This window comes from Muscardinus avellanarius (genome assembly GCF_963383645.1).
Source record: "Muscardinus avellanarius genome assembly, chromosome: X".
Taxonomy (NCBI): domain Eukaryota; kingdom Metazoa; phylum Chordata; class Mammalia; order Rodentia; family Gliridae; genus Muscardinus; species Muscardinus avellanarius.
The window spans coordinates 7,694,930-7,714,613 of NC_137792.1; the positions used below are offsets into that span (position 1 = coordinate 7,694,930).

The following is a 19,684-nucleotide window of genomic DNA, read 5'->3' on the forward strand; positions in this document are numbered from 1 at the left end:
GTTTCAAAATAAAGAATAAAAAACAGGGCTGGAGGTGAAGCTCGGAGGGAGAATGCCCCTGGGCTCATTCCCAGACCCCCCCAAACAAACAAACACACTGCACCGATAAAAAACTAAAAGGGACAAATACTTACTTAATTTATTTCTCCCTCTTTATGTTTTACTATAGTAAGTCCCAGCATCACAATTTTTATTCTTATGTAAATAGCAACAAAGAATGTGAACACAAAGGCTGCATAAGATAAAATTTGGCCAACTCGCTTAGATTTTGTAAGTGACTCTGTCAAGAGAGAAACGGATGGCACAAAGTGCATTATCTGGAGCCACTATTGTCACCAAGAGAAATGCCGCTAGATAAGGAGTGAAGATTGTTGTAGGGGAATAAAACAATGATATAAATCATTCTTTCCTCATTGGTCCTCTCACTACTCAGTACCTGGAGGGAACACAGTAGTGAGCTAATCAAGTGTGAAGGGAAAGATATTTATATGGCTATGCGCTTGTCACTCTCATAAATCCCCTTCTTTATAAATATCACCTTGGAGTTGGAGACAAGGAGTTCTACAATTGTGGAAGCATTATTACAAATGTATATGGCTATGTGTATGTGGCTCCTGCAGTCTCAGAACATCTGCATTTATCGTCACATGTGGAAGTAATACACAGCTAAACCAAATGACTGTCACACATAATAAATGCCCGAAGACTCTCACCTGAACCATGGAGAAGAGATATGATTGACTTACTGTGAAATGCAGAACTAAATCAAAATACCTGCTTAATATGCAAATGAGGTAGAGGTCAACAAGCACTGACTGGCTTCCAAATGTGGGTCTTTCTGCCAAGTTGAAAGAAGCATCAGCACATATTTAAGCTGGGCGTGGTGGCACACGCTTGTAATCTCAGCATTTAGGAGGCTGAAATTGGAGGATTGCGGTTCGCAGACAGCCTCAGCTACTTATCGAGGCCCTTCACAACTCAATGAGACCCTGTTTCAAAAAATAAAAAGACTAAAAAAATAGGACTCGGGGTGTAGCTCAGAGGTAGAATGCCCCTGGGTTCCATCCCTAGTTCTGAAAAAAAAAAAAGATGTTTATATTGCTATGCTTTTTGTTATTTTTCTGACAAAAAACTATTTTTGCAGATATTAAGTAGGTATAAGGCTTACATGCTGAGAGATTTTCTGCTTTGCACTGGTGTCTGAGTGAAACCTGATGTTAACACAAAGCAAATCCAGGCAGGCGAGAAGTCAATGCAATGTCCCAGTTACCCACTGTGCACATGCTCATGGGTCACTATCACAAGACTTTAGCTCTTAATAAAGTTCACGTGGTCTAAGAATATGAGACACAGTCCCCTGATCTCAACTCTTTACTTGTATTTTCCAGCCCATTTAGGCATCCTCATGAAGATTTAAAGCCCAGCCCTTGTCCCCGCCCTGCCTCTCCCAAGGTTTGGAGGTTCCATGGTGTGCTGCATGGTGGACAGCGCCTCGATAACACTGATCTGGAGTGTGTAAAGCCTGTCACCTGCTCTGACAACTACAGGTGCCTGTGACGCTTCTTTGAGGGGAAGAGCGCTGGGACCTTTCTTCCCTGCTGCAGTGCCAGCCCTGGGAGGCCAGCACAAAGCGGGTTCTCAGGAAATGATAGGATAGACAAGTCAATGCACAGACAAAGGTCATATGCTATTTTGTGTAAACAACCCATTTCCTTTCAGATATTGTTAAGCGATTATGATGAGCCAGGGATAGAGGAATAGATGGCCAAATTTCACAAGGTGCTAGGTAACCCCCCTATGGGTTCCTCAGACCCTCCGTGGCAGAGAAAGGGCAGGGTAAGGGAAGAGAGCGGCATTGATGAATTGGGGTTGGACCTGTTCCCGGACATTCAAATCACTCTGCCTGTACTCACTCATAATTAGAAAAGAAGTTCTAAGGCTACATTGTAAATTTGGAGACCAATCAGTTTAAAGCCAAATACCCTCAGACTGGCTGTGTCTATAGTCACAGATAATATTGAAAAGTACTTTAGCACACATGGACTTAGGGGACCAAGTAAACTTTTTTTTTGTTTGTTTGGTGGATTCAACCTCAAGGCATTCTATCTCTGAGCTACACCTACATTTATTTTCAAAATAAAACCCTATTTTATTTTGAAACAGAGTCTCACTAGGTTGCTGAGGCTGGCCTTAGGTCAGCAATCCTCCTGTCTCAGCCTCCTAAATTTTGGGATTACAGGCAGCACACCCAGCTCCTAGTAAACCTTAGAATGCAATTTATGAGTTCCAAGGCTTCCTCTTACTGTTTTTTTACTTATTGCTTTCTCTCTCTCTCTCCCTTTAAAAAAGGGGCTCTCAATCAATGGCAGATCTTCCTGTCAAGGTATGGTGAGGGCTCAGGCAACTGAATGGAGAACCATCTGACTGAAGTAGGGAAGCATGACCATCACATGGCAGACACAATGGAATGGTTGGCTTGTCATGGACACTTGGGTCTTTTTAATTGAAAACAGCGGCAGGACTCCATATTGCCAAGCCCTTTGGGGGTATTTGGCCAAGGGAATTGGTTTTACTACAAACTAGAACTTTCTTTTGAGATTCTATTCCAGCTTTAAAACAGGGTTGCGTAGTATATTCCAAAATTCACGGCCACCCAGAACCTCAGAATGCGATCTTAGTTAGAAAATGGGTCTTTAAGAAGGGACATATGTTTTCACTAATATGTCCAAACTAGGGAGTATTGGGGATGCCAGAGGGACTCCAGATAATGGAGGGGAAACCTCAGTAAAGCTAGAAAGGAAGGGTAGAAGAGGAAGAAGGCTGAGGTTGATTAATGGAGAAGCTACATCTGAATATGTCTAAAAGTATGAATGTAGCATGGTCAACCTGGACACTCAGTGTTGGGAGAGGGGAAGGGTAACGGGGGGTGGAGAGGGCACCAAGCACAAAGATAAGAATAAATAAATAAAGAAAGAAATAAAATGGGTCTTTATAGACATAATTAACAATAAAGATGAGATCATAATATGGGATTAAGATGGACTCTAAATCCAGTGAGACAGAAAAGGACACAGAGAGACAGTGGAAAGCCTTTACAGATGGGAACAGAGGCAGCTGTGATCAAAGACTGCACAGGACACCAGAAGCTAGCAGAAACAAGGGCCTAGAGCCTTTGGAAGGAAGGTAGTCCTGCTGATACCTTCATCTTCGACTTCCAGAACTGTAAGGGAATACATTTCTATTGTTCTAATCCACCAAATCTGAGGTAAGTTTGTTATAGCTGTCCAGGGGAGCTAATACAAGGATTGCTATCATACAAGATGAATACAAGAAACAGTAATCTGCATTCCTGGATTCCATCTGGGTTTAGGATATAAAATCTTGCTACTCACTTGCCTCAATCTATATATCCACATGAGGCTATGAATGTAGATTTACAGTCCAAAAAGAAAACATCAGATTGATGAGCAGAGACTGAAGGTGATTAGGAAATGGGGGGGGGGTAAACAACTTGTAAAGAATGCAACAGTAGAATGAATGCTATGACCACTTACAAGATTGCCAGTTCCAATCTCAGAGACTTGGGGGGGAAGGGCGAGAGAGTGGGGATCTGATGGGGAGGGTAACAAGTGGTGTGTGCATATATTTTCTAATGCTCTGTACCCCATTATGATGCAAAATTACAATGCACCGAATAAAAATGATCAAAAAAGAAAAAAAAAAAAGCACGGGAAGGTACTTGGGCTTTAGAGATTCTTACACAGCAGGAAAACACTCATTAACTATTATGCAGATAATTAGCCCAAAGGCAGAACATTTTGAAGGACAAAGTGCTAAGATAATGAGTGCTAAAGAATGCAATTTCCCCTCATTTTTCTAGGATTAGCATGTCTTTTGGACAAGAATTTTTGCTACATTGCCAATATTAATGATGGTATCATGAGCGAGGGAAAGCGCAAACTTGATTAGAGCAAGAATGCCCCACTCTTGGTGTGTCAGGAGCAGATGCACAACTCAGGTGTTTACCAGCCAACAGAGGCTGTTTCTGACTGGTCTCATCCTGTGTCCCTTGCTGCATGACAAATGTCGCCCCCAAGTTAGTGGGCAGTCGTCATTTCCAATTTCCAATAGAAGTGTGCTTACATCCCTCCCTTCTGTTTTCCTATGACATTCCACGTGTCATCTCAGTGATCACATTGACACGTTTCTGAACATCTGGACAGATGAAACAAAGTCATGGTGGAACTGGGCTCAACCAGTGTGATCTCATACTTTAACCATATCTTATAGACCAAAACAGACCATAAAACACTGGGTCAGAAGCTTTGCTATATGTTCTAGGTTTTCCATAGAGGGTCTACTGAAGGAGAGACAGGTGGGTTTCCAGCAGACAGACTGAAGGCTCTGTAAGAAAACTAGAGCTGAAACTTTCTGACTTGGATGGACAGAATGTAGAAGTCTCTCACCTGAATATAAACAACACACGTGGGCCCTTCAGTAAGAACAGCATGTAAGCAGGGAGTAGGCTTGGACCTGTTTTTCATTTTAAAAGTAGTGGGGTACAGTGGTGCATGCCTGTAATTTCATTACTTCGGAGGCTGAGACAGAGATCATAGGTTCGTGACCCTGTTTGAAAATAATAAAAAGAAATGCCGGGGGGGGGCTAGCTTAGAGGTAGAGTGCCCCTGGGCTCAATCCTCAGCGCCCAAACAAAAGGAACAACAAAAAGGACCCTATCCCTCAAAGTTGTGAGCATGCTGCATTTCTCCACCGCTACCCCATGAGGATCTACTTCTCATCTGCATCAATAATCATGGACCACACCACGGATGCTCATTGATGTATCACTACAAATTTGACTTTGATTTTCCCAACTGGGTTTAAGAATGCCATAGTCTTTGAGAAGATGCTCCTGTTTTGACCCAATGTCTACCCTCAAAACACATTTGATAATTAGAGATCTAATTAGCACAATCATAAGACAGCAGGGACAATGGTTATTTTGGAGGGCTTACTGTCGATGGGAGAGAAGAACATTCCCTCTAAGAATATAACCTTGCAGTCTCAGTGGATGAACATTTATGACTAAAATACTTTCATTAACCTAGCAACAAACATCTTTCCCAAGAAATAATTGCAAACAGAGTTGACCTTTAAAATTTCACAACTGTCATGCCAGGCGTGGTAGCACACACTTGTAATCCCCGCACTTGGGAGGCAGAGACAGGAGGATCACGCAGGTTCAAAGCCAGCTGCCCTGCTTTAAGAGACCCTGTTTCTAAATGAAAATATAAAATATAGGTCTGGGAGCGTAGCCTGGAGGCAGAAGGGCTTCCAGTAACCCCAGTTCCACCAAAAAAAAAAAAAAAAATCACAACTGTCTATTTTCTCTTAAGTAATGTCACCATTGAAGAAAAAAAAAACATTTGTAGTACTGGAAATTCGGACATTTTAGAGACATAGGGGCATTTTAGCTCTGAGTTACATCCCCATCATTTTTTGTATTTCTTTCTTTTGAGACAGGGTCTCACTAAGTTGCCTCAGCTGGCTTTGAACTTGTGATCTTCATGTTTCAGCTTCCCAAATCCTGGAATTACAGGTGTGTGCCATGCCTGGTACCAATGAAGTTTTAAGTAACTGGAAATATCTCGTTAGGGAATGGGGACATATAACTAAAAGCAGGCATGTTAACACTGCATCAAAGGCATGCTTATACTACTTAATTTTTTGTGTTTTTATCATTGAAGGATATTAAATTAGAGATCATCTGGAAGCAATTGGGTAGCAATCCAAATAGGAATATGTTGCCTAGCCTGAAGGATTTTGTCCTAAAGAAAGCATGAAGCAAGGCTCAGATAATGATGCATTCTATAACTCATATGTTCCTATGGACATGAGGAACACTGAAAAGTGAAATCTTTTCAATTTAGCTTTGTTCCTCCTTGCCAGTAATATTTTATAAACTCTTGTGTTTTCTAAATGATTCATGTTCCACGTTCAATTTGTCTTTGTTAAACAAGTACCTTCTAGTGGTTCAAAGAGCAACATAAAACAGAAAATATTAACCAATTATGCATACTATCCAGGTTCTTCCTCTCTCGTTCTCTCTCTTTAAATTTTTGTTTTACTGGAAATTGAACTCAGGGCCTTCAAGCATGTTGGACAAGCACTCTACCACTGAATTACGTCCCCAGCCCTTTGAATTTAATTTTTAAATTTTTTTTGTGGTACTGGGGGTGGAACCCAGGGCCTTCTACCTCTGGGGTACACTCCCAGACCTATTTTATATTTGATTTTAAAACAAGGTCTCACTAAGTTGCTGAGAGCCTCACTAAATAGCTGAGGTTGGTCTCAAACCTGCATGATCCTCCTGTCCCAGCCTCCTAAGTACTGGGATTACAAGCATGCGCCACTATGCCTGGCTCTTTTAATTTTATTTTGAGAAAGGGTCTTGCTAAGTTGCCCAGGCTGGGTTTAAATTTCCAACCCTCCTTTCTCAACCTCTTAAGTAGTTGAGATTACAGGTGTGCACCCCCATGTCCAGTTCCCTCATCTCTTTTTAAAGTATTTTTCCAATATTACACATTATGTACATCTCCATGAAAATTTCTAGAGAAGGCAAGGGATTGGACAGTATCATGGGTATCCAAATCATTATGAATTCTGCCCTTCATCTGTACTTGAAGGAACATAAGGTCATTTTGTACCCACCAAAAGTACTGGTAAGAACAAAAATACTAGTGACCTGCTGCCTGTTATTTTCTTACTGGTGCCGGATCAGGCACTGAAGGCGTCTTCTAACGAAGCTGAAGTCTTTAGATTAGAGACTGACACCATATCCTGTTCTCACCCTCACCAGACAGTTCTCACATCTCCCAGGAATCCAATTAGTTTCGGGGAAGGCTGCAGGATACAAGAAAGTGTGACAGAGACTCTAGGCCAAGAAAATTTGAACTGTGCTCTAACTATACATTTTATTTCTTTTCTTTCCTATCCTATCCATCTATCAATCTATCATCTATCATCTTCTGGTACTGGGGATTGAACCCAGGCCAGGTGAGTTTTACCACTAAGCTATACACCCAGCCCTTTTTATTTTGAAACAGGGTCTCATGAAAATGCAAGCCTGGCTTGGAACATATAATCCTCCTGTCTCGTACTAAGTAACAGGATTATAGACATGTGCCACCGTACCCTGGTTCCATTACACATTTAAAAAGCACAAAGTAAGCAGTTTTATTGTATCTCCCTCTATCTAAGGTTCCTATATAGAGTAATGTCAATACTGACAAGTAAGGCTAAAGATGGAGATGGCAAGGATTTTCATAAAATTTCCTTTTTTGATATTTTGCTACCTAGATAATGGTGAAACAAATATATAACATGCTGTCTTCATAGAGATGGCAAAAGCTGGGCATTTACTTTATGTTCTCATCATGGACTACATTTAGGAACAAAGAAAATTCTTTTAGGTGATTGCATTCATTTCTTAGGGATACCATAACAAAATACCATGAACTGAATGGCTTGGAAAAACGGAAATGTAGCTCTGTGTGGTGGCACAGGCCTAAAATCCTAGCTATTTGGCAGGCTGAGGCAGGAGGATCTCAAGTTTGAGGCCATCCTGGGCAATTTACTGAGACTCTGTTTCAAAATTTAAAAAAGGGGCAGGGGATGCAAGTCAATGGCAGAGCACTTGTCTAACATATGCAAAGTCCTGGGTTCTATTCCCAGTGCCAACAAAGGGGGAAATTTTTGCTTTCTGTCCTGGAGGTCAGAGGTCTGAAATCCAAGTGTCAGAAAGCACCTTAAACTCCCTGAAGGTGCCAAGGAAGGATCTATTCCAGGATTCCCACCTAGCTCCCAATGGTCCTTGGCTTGTGGCAGCATAACGGCAGTCTTCATGAGGCATTCTCCCTCTGTGCCTATAGAGTAGGTCCAAAGTTTTCTTTTTATAAGTACAAGTCAAATGGCATTAGGACATCTCTCATGGCTTCATTTTACCTCTATTATCTCAGGAAAGACCCTGTCTCTAAATAGGGTCACATTCTGAAGTACTGGGGGTTAGGGCAATACCATATATATTTTTAGGGAACACAATTCAACCTGGATTAGTGACAGTGATAGTGGAATGGTCAAGAAAGATGTGATGTTCATCAAGTTTACAAGGCTGCAAAGCTTAACTTATTTGAAAAATGTCCCGCAGATTCATAGCAAGTACAGGATTCTGTGGGATGATAGCTGCAGACCTATGAATGGAGAGTTAAAAGTAATACAGAAAAACTTCACTTAATTATTTGAAATTATTTTAAAAATTAATTATTATTTAAATTAATAATTATTTAAATTAATCAATAATTATTTAAATTATTTAAAATAATTTTAAGTGCCAGATATGACTTAGTAATTTTCAAGACGGGCGTCGTGGTGCACGCTTGTAATCCCCAGCATTCAGGAGGCTGAGACAGGAGGATCGCGGTTCGTGGACAGCCTCAGCTCCTTAGTGAGGCCCTTTTGCAAAATAAAGAATAAAAAAAAATCAGGATGGAGGTGTAGCTTGGAGGTAAAATGCTCCAGGGTTTTGTCCCCAGTACCAAAAACAAAAACAAAAACAAAAAAAAACTCTGGAAATCATCGCCAGCTTTTCCAGACTTAGGCCTGGATGTGGAACATTACCTGTACCCAACTGAAGAGTTATAAAATAATTTGATATAGTAGGTAATAAAAAAGATGTGAAAGCCAGCAGAAGGGGAGGTAGCATGAGGAAACAGGCCTGAACTTACTTCGCTCTTCTCTGTGCCGCTCTGTCTCTGCAAAGTACTGGCGGAGCTCATCGCTGATCTCCATGTTGCTCAGGTCGCATTCTACTTCATCCTCTGACTCCATCTCCATCTCCTTATCTTTGAACAGAGTCTGGTCTTCTCTTCTGGGGTCCCAGACTCTGCTTCTGTCATATGGAGGCTGCGGGGACCATCTGACCTGTGAATAATTGCACTGGGCGTCCTGCCAGGTTGTGTTGTGGTCATAGGAGGACTGAGGATATCCAGCTTCGTTTGCATATGAGCTTTGGGAATGAAATGCGGGAGAGAAGTACCATGGGAAACTGAAATAGGATCCCACGGCCTTCCAGTAGGCATTCTGGTGGCTTCGCATCCAAGCCATTGCTTGATGATAATGTTGCCAGTATCTTGCATACACTGGATGAGAATACCAAGACTCGGTAGCTTTCGGTGTTGATGCCTACGAAATGAAGGGAGGTAAAGGACAACCACCAAACAGTTAATCCTCATGAGAAATAGTTGGATGTTTAATCAACTAACCCTTCGGACATCTACTAAATAGTATCTCTACATGAGGATGCTACTAGGCCCAACAGGGGATAAGCCAGGTCTGTACCCACAGCAGAAGCCAAGTGTAAGCATGCTTGCTGTCTGCCTATGTGTACACTGAGTATCCTCAGCACAACTAGTTTAAGGTTATGGAGCTTGATAATGTGAGGACAGAGGCTGAAAATGATCACCATTGGGTAAAATTTAAGGAGAGATACAACAATGATTGTTGATAATATATATATACATACAGAGAGAGAGAGAGAGAGAGAGAGAGAGAGAGAGAGAGAGAGAGAGGGAGGGAGGAGAAACAAACTGGAAAAAACCCAACATTTATCATCTTGGTCGTTACAAATGGCCTGTCATTTCTAAGTGATGACTATGATAGCCTTTTGTTCTTCCTCTTCTGCTCCCTACTAACCTGCTGGCCGGGTCCATTCCTCAGGTCTGAGATAAGAGGATGTCTAATAATGTACTTAGTGATACTTTTACTTTTAGCTTTCATTGTGTGTGTATGTGTGTGTGTTTGTGTGTGTGTGTGGTGTACTGGGGATTGAACCCAGAGGCATTCTACTTTATTATTATTATTGTTGTTATTATTATTATTATTATTGTTATTATTCTCATTATTATTTTGGTTCCTGGAAACCCTTCTCCCTCTGGGCTACACTCCCAGACCTATTTTTTAAAATACTTTTTTATTTGGAAATAGGGTCCCTTAAGGCAGCGCGGCTGGCTTCGAACCTGCGTGATCCTCCTGTCTCTGCCTCCCAAGCGTGGGTATTACAAGCATGCGCCACCACGCCCCGCTTGGGAGGCATTCTACTTCTGAGCTACACCTCCAGTCCTTTTTATATTTCTGTTTTGAAACAGGATTTCACTAAGTTGCAAAGGTCCTTGATAAATTGCTGAGGCTGGCTGCGAACCTGTGATCTTCCTGTCTCAGCCTCCCAAGTACTGGGATTACAGGTGTGTGACACCTCACCTGATTTGCTTTTCGCTTTCTGATGTACACATTGAGTATGCTTTATGTGAAATGCTTGAGACCAGAAGTATTTCAGATTTTGACTGGGGAGGGTTGGAATATTTGAATAGACTTTACTGATTGAATATCCCTAATCTGAAAATCCAAAATCTAGCCAGATGTGGTGATACATGCCTGTAATTCCAGTATTTGGAGGGTTGAGACATGAGAAACACAGGTTTGCAGCCAGCCTCAGCAACTTGGTGAGGATCTCAGAAACTCAGTAAGATCTTGTTTAAAAATAAAATAGGGCTAGGGATGTAGCTCAGAGGGAGAATGCCTCTGGGTTAAATTCCCAGTACCATAAAGAAAGAATGAAAATCCAAAATCTGAAATGCTACAAAATCTGAATCCTTTTGCTCATGTTGGTATTCAAAAAGTTTTAAATTGGAGCATTTCAGGTTTTTAGATTTATGATGCTTAATCTGCATTTCTTTAATTAATTTATTTTTGCGGTACTGGGGATGGAACCCAGGGGCATTCTACCTCTGAGCTATACATACCCCCTGCCCTATTTTTTATTCTTTACTTTGAAACAGGGTCTCACTGAGTTGCAGAGGGCTTCACTAAGTAGTAGCTGAGGCTGTCCATGAACTGCGATCTTTCCGTCTCAGCCTCCCAAATGCTGGGATTACAAGTGTGTGTTCTCTTTGATCTTTTTCAATGGGGAAGGAAAGCGTAGAGAATTTAAAGATTAAATTAAAAAACAAACTGAAATGAAAAAAAGGAAACCTTACCATGGCTGCCATCGCTGCTTGTAAAAGTCCAAACGGGCACTGGAACTAGGAAACAACAACCGCAGTGTGAATATCTGATCAGTACAACTGTGGGATAGTCATGGGTATTTGTTGGTTTGCAAAGCAGATTCCGAGGGGCTGCTATTATCTCAGCACCACATCAGATGTACATACAATGTACCTATAAGACCTAGCACCTGGATAATGACCTACAGGTTAGAGAAGGAGAGATGCCCTTAGGCATGGTCAAGTGTGTCAAAAAGGGCTGCATGTTTTTGTATTCAATTACCTGTGTGTCTTAATCCAATTTGTTTTATAGATTAATAAGTAGCATAGAAATTATATTTAAAATGTCTAGGAGATATCTGTTTGTCTTCTGGAAATGAAGAGTTTTGAATCCTGACTTCTCTGTATACCTTGCACAATGTAGAAGGAGGTCATATCCTGAACTGGGTAGTCTGATTAGGCATAAATACTCAACTCTTTGTAATAAACAGCATTGTGATTGAACATTACTATAGACAAAACCTTGATTTTTTTTTTGCAGTGCTGGGGATTGAACCCAGGGGCTTGTGCATACCAGGCAAGCCCTCTACCTCTGAAGTACTTGCCCAGGAGCTATACTCCTTTAAGACCCAGGTCATGCAGGAACCATGAATTTATGTTAATGATGGAATACAGGCGATATTGTGAGTCATTTTCTTTGGCTTTGAATAGCAAGTAGCAAAGGAATTAAATTAGTTTGGGAAAAACTAGAAAGGGCTGGGGTGTAGCTAAGTGCTTGAATCCACTTGAGTTTAATTTCCAGAGCCACACACAAACAACAAACACAACAGCAGCAGCAGCAACAACAACAAAACCTACAGAGACTCTTAAAGATGATTAAAAGCAACAAAATTTCCATGAAACATCAATCTACAAGGCTTAGAAAGCAGTTAGTGCCATGATGTTGGACAGAGACCCAAACAGATAGAACCACAACAGTGACACAAAGCAGGACAGAGTTCGGAGTGTCCATGTCCAAAAGGGACACATATTCTTTCCTGCTCAGTGTGCAGCTCATCAGTTCTCACAGGTTAACTTGAAAAGGAAGAAAATAACTCCCCTGTACATGTGTCTTGTAAACATCAAGCTGGTTATTTTCTCCACATAGGGAGCTTAAGGACTTAATAAGAGAGCCTGGGTTTTTGAAAAGCCAACATTAAAATAATTCTAGGCTGATCTCACTTAGCATAATATGCTCTAGTTTCATCCATTTTCTTGCAAATGACATAATTTTGTTCTTTATGGCTGAATAGAACTCTGCTGTGTATCTATACATCCCATTTGCTTTATCCATTCATCTGTTGACAGACACCTAGGTTTGGCCCATAATTTGGCTATTGTGATTGTGTTGCCAGTCTCAGAAAGAAGGGTCATATGTTTTCTCTTATTTGTGGAAGCTGCTAGGCAGAAAATGAAAAAAAAAACAAGAGACTTCAGATAGAAAAAAAGACTAGTAGAATAGCAGAAAGAGGCTGGAGGAGGGAGGTGGAGAGGGGGGAAAGGAAGACTGAAACTTTATGTCCATATATGAAGGTAGCAATACCAATGGAACAAATATGTCTAGGGAGGGAGAGTGGGGTGGGATCCCAAGGGAGACAAACCGAGAGTGCTGTGGGCCTCTATGTTTGTATCACTTTGAATTTCGCTATAATGTATAATTACAATGTATCAGTAAAAGTATAAAAAGTAGTTGTAAGCATCAGAATAACACTGTTTAAGATAAAGGTTATCTCTCTCAGAAAAACAAAGCGTGGGGTTGTAGTAGATTTAGATGCCCCTTTAACGGCCTTTCATTTTTTATATTTGCTTCCCCACCTCCCCGGAGGTGGCACAAGCCTTCAGTGGACTGAACAGCAACTTTTCTCCCAAGGGCCGGTGGAGCAAAGAGAAAAGAGATTGGCAATGTCAGGGAAGGCTGGGATCCACAGCCCTGCAAACCGGGCAGTCTCCCCAGAGAGCACAATGGCATGATAGTCACCACCCAGCTGAGCCTGGGCGACTACAGAGACCATTCATTGTCTGTCCTCAACCACCAAAGAAGGAAGGAAAAAAACAGGGCTGAGGTCATTCACTAAACACTGCTGAGGCCTCCGAGTCTTGAATGATATATTTTCCCATATAGCCCTTCTACAAAAAAGTGTTTATTCTGCAGTGAATTTCCTTACTCTGGAAGACATTCTTTTTTTTTTTTTTTTTTTTTTGGTGGTACTGGGGATGGAACCCAGTGGCCTTCTACCCCCGGGCTATACTCCCAGACCGATTTTATATTTTATTTGGAAACAATGGTCTCGCTAAGTTGCTGAGAGCCTCACTAAGTAGCTGAGGCTGGCTTTGACCCTATGCGATCCTCCTGTCTCAGCCTCCCAAGCGCGGGGATTACAAGCGTGCGTTACCACCCCCAGCTTGGGAGACATATTTTTAAATTCACAAAGAAACACGAAGAACAGATAAGAGCTTTAGTTTTCAATGGATAAGATGTGACTATTTTTTCATCAAGTTACTGACAAATTCTATATATGGATTATGTGGTTTGGTTGAAAGGCCGTGGCTACATCTATATTCTTTTTATTGCATATTTGTATTCTTAGAAATGTAGGATCTAGGACGTATTGTGGCAACTAGATGAATAAAATAAAACACAAATTCTCTCAAAAGTATAATGTAGACTTTCTAGTTATATTTTTTCTTTCTATCTTATCTCCTCTTCCCATGAGAAATTCTGAAATGTAAATACATGGAAACTCATTTGCTTTGACTTTTGCAGAGAAACACAATAAAAGTCAATCATTAGGTTAGTCACTCTGGCTAAAGCTGGGAAGCTCAAACTTTTCCTACAAGAGTCCCACTGAATTTTCTCTCAAGGCCAACCAGATAATCTGCCAATCTCAATATGGCTCTCGGTAAACACTGTTTCATAGTTGAAGGAAGAGGGTCTGTTGGTGATCACGGCAAAAACAAATGAAGGTATGGTGAGAAACCTTAATACCATAAACTGAGCTGTACGTGGTTCTAAGAAATCTCAGTGCACATGCAATGCTTACCCTATCTGGAAGTTGTCTTTCAATAAAACACACACTGATCTTAACTTCAACTAAGCTACATGATACACTAGGGAAATTCTGAGAGTACTGCTTCCTGCCCCCACCTACTTGGGCAGCCTTGCCCGCCACCCCTTGTTGGTTGCGGAGACTGGCAAGCTCATCTGGCTTGATGTCCTCCTGGGCCCCCTCCTGTGGCTCTGCATGGTCCCTGTTTAGTTATTTGGACTTCAAAGATGGCTTATGTTCAAATGGTCTGCTTCCACCCACAGGAGGAGTACAAGCTCCACCTACTGGCCAGAAACAGGACTGCTACAGATACACTATGTTCAACAGACAACCTACCTATACATCATTTCTAACAGCTATCATTAATTAAAGCTGGGGAGTGAGGGAGTCAAAAACAAAAAGCAAACCAAACCAAACTGGGTTTTCTTTCCTTTTCATCATTTCAGCCTCAAATCCCAATTTACAATCTCTGGGTGTTACAATAAGAAGAGTTGTCACAAAGAAGTCATACAATGGGGAAGAAAGCAGAAAAGATGTGATTAGTGATCCTTTCTTTTATACCAATGAAATTCTGCCCACAGAAGGGCATTGTTTAATTTGTCAGCAAGGATGATGGATTTGTGAATGGATCTATTTGCAAGTTCACTGCATCCCCCTGTGACTAGCATCAGAGTCAGAAATGAACCATGAGGCCATGAAAAATCAAAGTTACCCTCTGACTCATGAGCACAACAGGCAATTGGAGAACTGAAAATTGGGAGAACTGAACATGACATAATGGTATTAGAGTTTAAAAAAGGAGGTGGACAAGTTTGGTTTACTCTGGGCATATGGTTCATATGGCAAAACCTAGAGTGATAATTAAAGCTGTAAAGGCTGAAAAAGCAGGCATTGCAAATTAAGGAGAGTATCAGCAAAAACCTTGACTTAAATGGTTAAGATCACTTTTATATTTCCATAGTCTTACTTTGCATATTAATGGTAATTCTAGTTTGTGTGTGTGTGTGTGGGTGTGTGTGAGAGAGAGAGAGAGAGAGAGAGAGAGAGACAGACAGACAGACAGACAGACAGACACTGGTGATTAAATCCAGGGACGTTCTACCTCTGAACCACACCTCAACCCCTGTTTTATGTTTTATTTTGAAACAGGGATTCCCTAATTGAGACTGGCCTCGAATCGGTGATCCTCCTGTCTTGCCCTCCTAAGTACTATGGGTACTGGCATTATCCACCACACTCAGCTGGCAATTCCATGCTAAATGATGTTCTTTCTCTCTCTCTCTCTCTCTCTCTATATATATATATATATATATATATATATATATATATAGTGTGTGTGTGTGTGTGTGTGTGTGTGTGTGCTAGGGATTGAACGTAGTGGCTTTCTACCTCTGAGCTATACCCCCCAAGCCAATTTTATTTCTTATTTGGAAATAGGGTCTCACTAGGTTGCTGAGAACCTTGCTATATTGTCAAGGCTGGCTTTGAACCTGTGATCCTCCTGTCTTAGCCTCCCAAGTACTGGGATTACACATTTGCACCACTATACCTGGCTAAATGCTCTCTTTTCTATGCTATTACAATACTCCCCATCTTCCACACATCTGGACACTTAATTGCAGTGGAATAGATTCCACGATTTATTCCTTTTAGATTCCCCATTTTCCTGCCAGCATAAAAATGATAGCTAATATCCTCTGCCCTTGGATGCTATGAAAGTGTTGAGACTGTTGTATCTTGGTAGCATTCCCTTCTACCTGTACTTGCCCTAATCATGGAGGAACTAGTTAAGTCATCTAACTGACTCTAAAGCTTCAAATCTTTCCAGCAAGCAAATGTTTATAAATGCATTTAAATGTTAAATATATTTTCAATTCATTTGGTCTCTAATCAACTACAGTTACATTTTATAGTCACTTGTCCAAGTGTTCTATGAGTTCTACAAGTTTCCTATTGTAGAGAACTAGTTTTGAGAGTTGTTCCTCCTTTGTAAACTCTGCAGCCTAGACACTAGCCTTAACTGCTCAATTCTCCTCCATCTTTCTCATTGCAACCTTTCTTTAAACACTGGGCTGAGAAACACAAAATAATCCTTCCCCACCCTGTAAAACAGTTTTAAGATGAAAATTTCTCTCTGGAACTTTAGTTTGTATACTTTCTCAGCACAGCAGGGAACATACAGAGGGGATTTATACAATGTCCTGTGGACTTGCCTCCGGTTATGCTTATGTAATGGTACTAGAAGTCTTTTAAAGTATATGGTTTCTGTTTACACTGCTGCCTCAAAGGGGCTATTACTCTAGTAAACTGTACTACAATAAGTTGTATATTAAAATAATATCCCTAAGCCAGGCATGGTGGCGCACGCTTGTAATCCCCGCGCTTGGGAGGCTGAGACAGGAGGATCGCACAGGTTCGAAGCCAGCCTCAGCTACTTAGTGAGGCTCTCAGCAACTTAGTGAGACCCTGTTTCCAAATAAAATAGAAAATAGATCTGGGAGTGTAGCCCGGAGGTAGAAAGCCCCTGGGTTTCATCCCAATACCACAACAAAAGAAAATAATATCCCTAATCACAAAATTCATGGAAGTCATGGAATCATCCTAAAGGTGTTGTTTGTGCTATTAATTCTTTTTTTTTTTTCTGGTGGTACTGACAGTTGAACTCAGAGGCATTCTCTGAGCTGCACTCTCAGCCGAATTTTATTTTTTAATTTTGAAACAGAATTTTACTAAGTTGCTGAGGCATGCACAACATGTCCGGCTTGTATTTTTCAAGTAATGTTCTGATTTAGGGTGAAAACAGCTCAGTATAGAATTTAGCCTGTGAAATAAAGTTAACAATCATTTCTGGGGACAAATTGTTCAGAACCATCTTCTGTGTACTAAGGAAATCTAAGGGCTTCAGAGCCAAAAGGCACTTCCTTGGCCACTGGTTCAGCACTACCTCTTTGTGACACAAAGGAGCTCTCTGCCTTGATAGGTAAGGCCCATCAAAGGCCACAGCTGCCAAATGTTCTCAAGATAACTTCTACTAAAAATTCTGACCTCCCATAAAGGTCGAAATGCAAGGGAAACGAAAGACCTCTACTTTTAACTTTTCCCTCCAAGGATGTGTCCTGGGCGATCTTCTATTCAGATATTGGGCTGGATGGGCAAAGTCCGAACTTATCTACATTAGACTTAGCACAACACGGTGGTTCTCTACACATTGGCACCACCAGTGAAACTTTTAAGAGTCATATGTCTGAGCCTTATTTCCTGCACTTCGGATTGAATTGATCTGGGTGGGAGGCCCGGGCATCAGAACACATCAAATGATTCGGAAGCACAAGGGAGTTGAGAGTCTCTACAAACTAGTCTCTAACAATGAACTTGCAACGACTTAGAGATCTCTTGGCCCTCTGGGCCCACGTTTTGCGGCGGGATGACTACCATTACAATTAATAACGCGACATCCACTCTCCCGCCTCTGAGCAAGACAAGCCCTGGGTCTGTCAGGCTCCTCCCATACTCTCCCCCGAAGAAACCCAGCGGTCCCCGAAGTCACCTCGTAGGCACGGAGCAGGCAGATTCCGGGCGGTGAGCGAGCACGGGTTTATTTTTCTGTGGGGAGACCAAGGGGTTAAGAGGTCCGGGGCTGTTGCCCGGACAACTAAAAGCACGCTTCCGGTTCGGGGTGGAAGCGGACGCGGCGCGCCGGAAGTCCCGCCCACTCCACTGACGTCACGTCCCCTTCTAGAGCTGTGCGGTGCCTTAGGCTTGGGGACTGGCTGCGGGTGGACCCTGGGGATGGCGGGTGGCGAGCGACCCAGGCGGAGCACTCAGTCCTGAACTGGGTCCCGGCACCTGGCCGAGGATCGGAATGGGACCCTCGGCGGCGGTATCTGCACCCACAAGTGTGGCGCGACTGGAAATCGAGGGTCGCTTCTGCAGCGGCCAGCCTTGGAACCTTTTACCCTGCCCTCGACTGTCTTTTTTGTTCCATTGTCTTACATAGCCTTCCTCTCTTCTTTCTTTGCTTACCCAAAACGTAGGGTGGAAAACGCCCATGGTTTGAAAATAGATTCTCCCAGAGTTTGAGTGCGAGTCTAATGCTAGTTTATATAACCTCCCTCCCCTGGTGTTTCACATCTCTAAAGATGTGCATTATAGCAGATGGAAAATAGTACGTATAGTGTGTGTGTGTGTGTGTGTGTGTGTGTGTGTGTGTAGGGGGATATTGGGGATTGAACATAGGGGTATATCACCTCAGAGCCACACCCCCAACTCTTATTTTTTAAAGTTTTTTTTTTTTTTTTTTTTAGGTTGCTGAGAGTTTACTTGTGTTGCTGAGGCTGTCTTCAATCCTGCAGTCTTCCTGTCTCAGCTTCCCAAGTACTGGGATTACAGACGTGCGGACCCAGCTGGACCTATTATTTTTCCCATCATAATCATCATCAGTGATGCCTATCTTTTTAGCATCACAGGAAGGTCCATATTAAGCAAGCACAAACTATTAGACGTCTAATGGCATATCCTTTCTGGTGTACTTTGGTAAAATATAGCTATTCCTAAAAGGGGACATACTTTTTGGGAATTAATTCCAAAGGAAAACAGGCACAGACCGATGTTTATTATGGAATAATTCTAAAAAGTAAAAATTGCAAACAATCTCAGCTCCCAACCAGAGTATGAAATAAGTGAGAGGATTATGCAACATCAGTGGCGAGACACTGTTGCCAAGTTATTCCTACGCTACAGAAGAATCGATAGGATAAAAATATTTCTGTAGCCGTGCGTGGTGGCGCACGCTTGTAATCCCCACGCTTGGGAGGCGGAGACAGGAGGACCTCGCAGATTCGAAGCCAGCCGCGCTGGCTTAAGAGACCCTGTTTCCAAATAAAAATATAGAAAGTGGGTCTGGGAGTGTAGCCCGGAACCCCAGTACCCCAGGAACCCCAGTACAAAAAATAATCTGTAAGAAATAGATACTGGCTGCCTGTTATCTATCAGGTGCCGTTGTATATCTGCAGCATCTATTGTGGCCACTAGTCACACATGTGGCTGTGAGATCCTGAAATGTAGTCTGAACTGAGATGTGTTATAAGAGGAAATTATCAACTGGAGTTTGAAGAGATACCTTGAGGCTAAAAAATCTCAATTTTTTAAAAAAGTGAAAACACCTTACAGAAGGACTGTTCAGGTTAGGTAAAATATTAAAATGACCTTAATCTTTTTTTTTAATTTTGCAAATGTGGCCCACTAGAACATTTAAAATTATGTAGGTGAGCCAGATGCAGTGGCACACCACTTGTAATCCCAGTACTTGCAAGGATGAGACAGGATGATCACAGGTTACATGACAGTTTGTGCAAATGATCTTCCTTCCTTCCTTCCTTCCTTCCTTCCATCCTTCCTTCCTTCTTACCTTTTTTCCTTCCTCCCCCTTGCCCCCCCCCCCCGTGGTACTGAGTTTGAGCCCAGCTGTCTTCTACCTTTGAGCTATAGTCCTGGCCCTTTACA

General features: G+C 41.9%; 1 protein-coding gene across 1 annotated transcript in view; it reads right to left on the minus strand.

Annotated features, from left to right (window-relative positions):
* GEMIN8 (gem nuclear organelle associated protein 8) overlaps window positions 1-17,788 on the minus strand; it is a gene marked incomplete at its 3' end in the record, with an annotated part of 19,641 nt that extends 1,853 nt beyond the window's left edge. The window contains exons 1-3 of the mRNA XM_080718507.1: window positions 17,730-17,788; window positions 11,091-11,135; window positions 8,784-9,240 (exon numbers count right to left, since the gene is read on the minus strand). Coding sequence (XP_080574633.1) covers window positions 8,784-9,240; window positions 11,091-11,102 — 469 coding nt within the window. The 5' untranslated portion in view covers window positions 11,103-11,135; window positions 17,730-17,788. The remainder of the gene's footprint in view (window positions 1-8,783; window positions 9,241-11,090; window positions 11,136-17,729) is intronic.
* Between the last annotated feature and the right edge of the window lie 1,896 nt (window positions 17,789-19,684).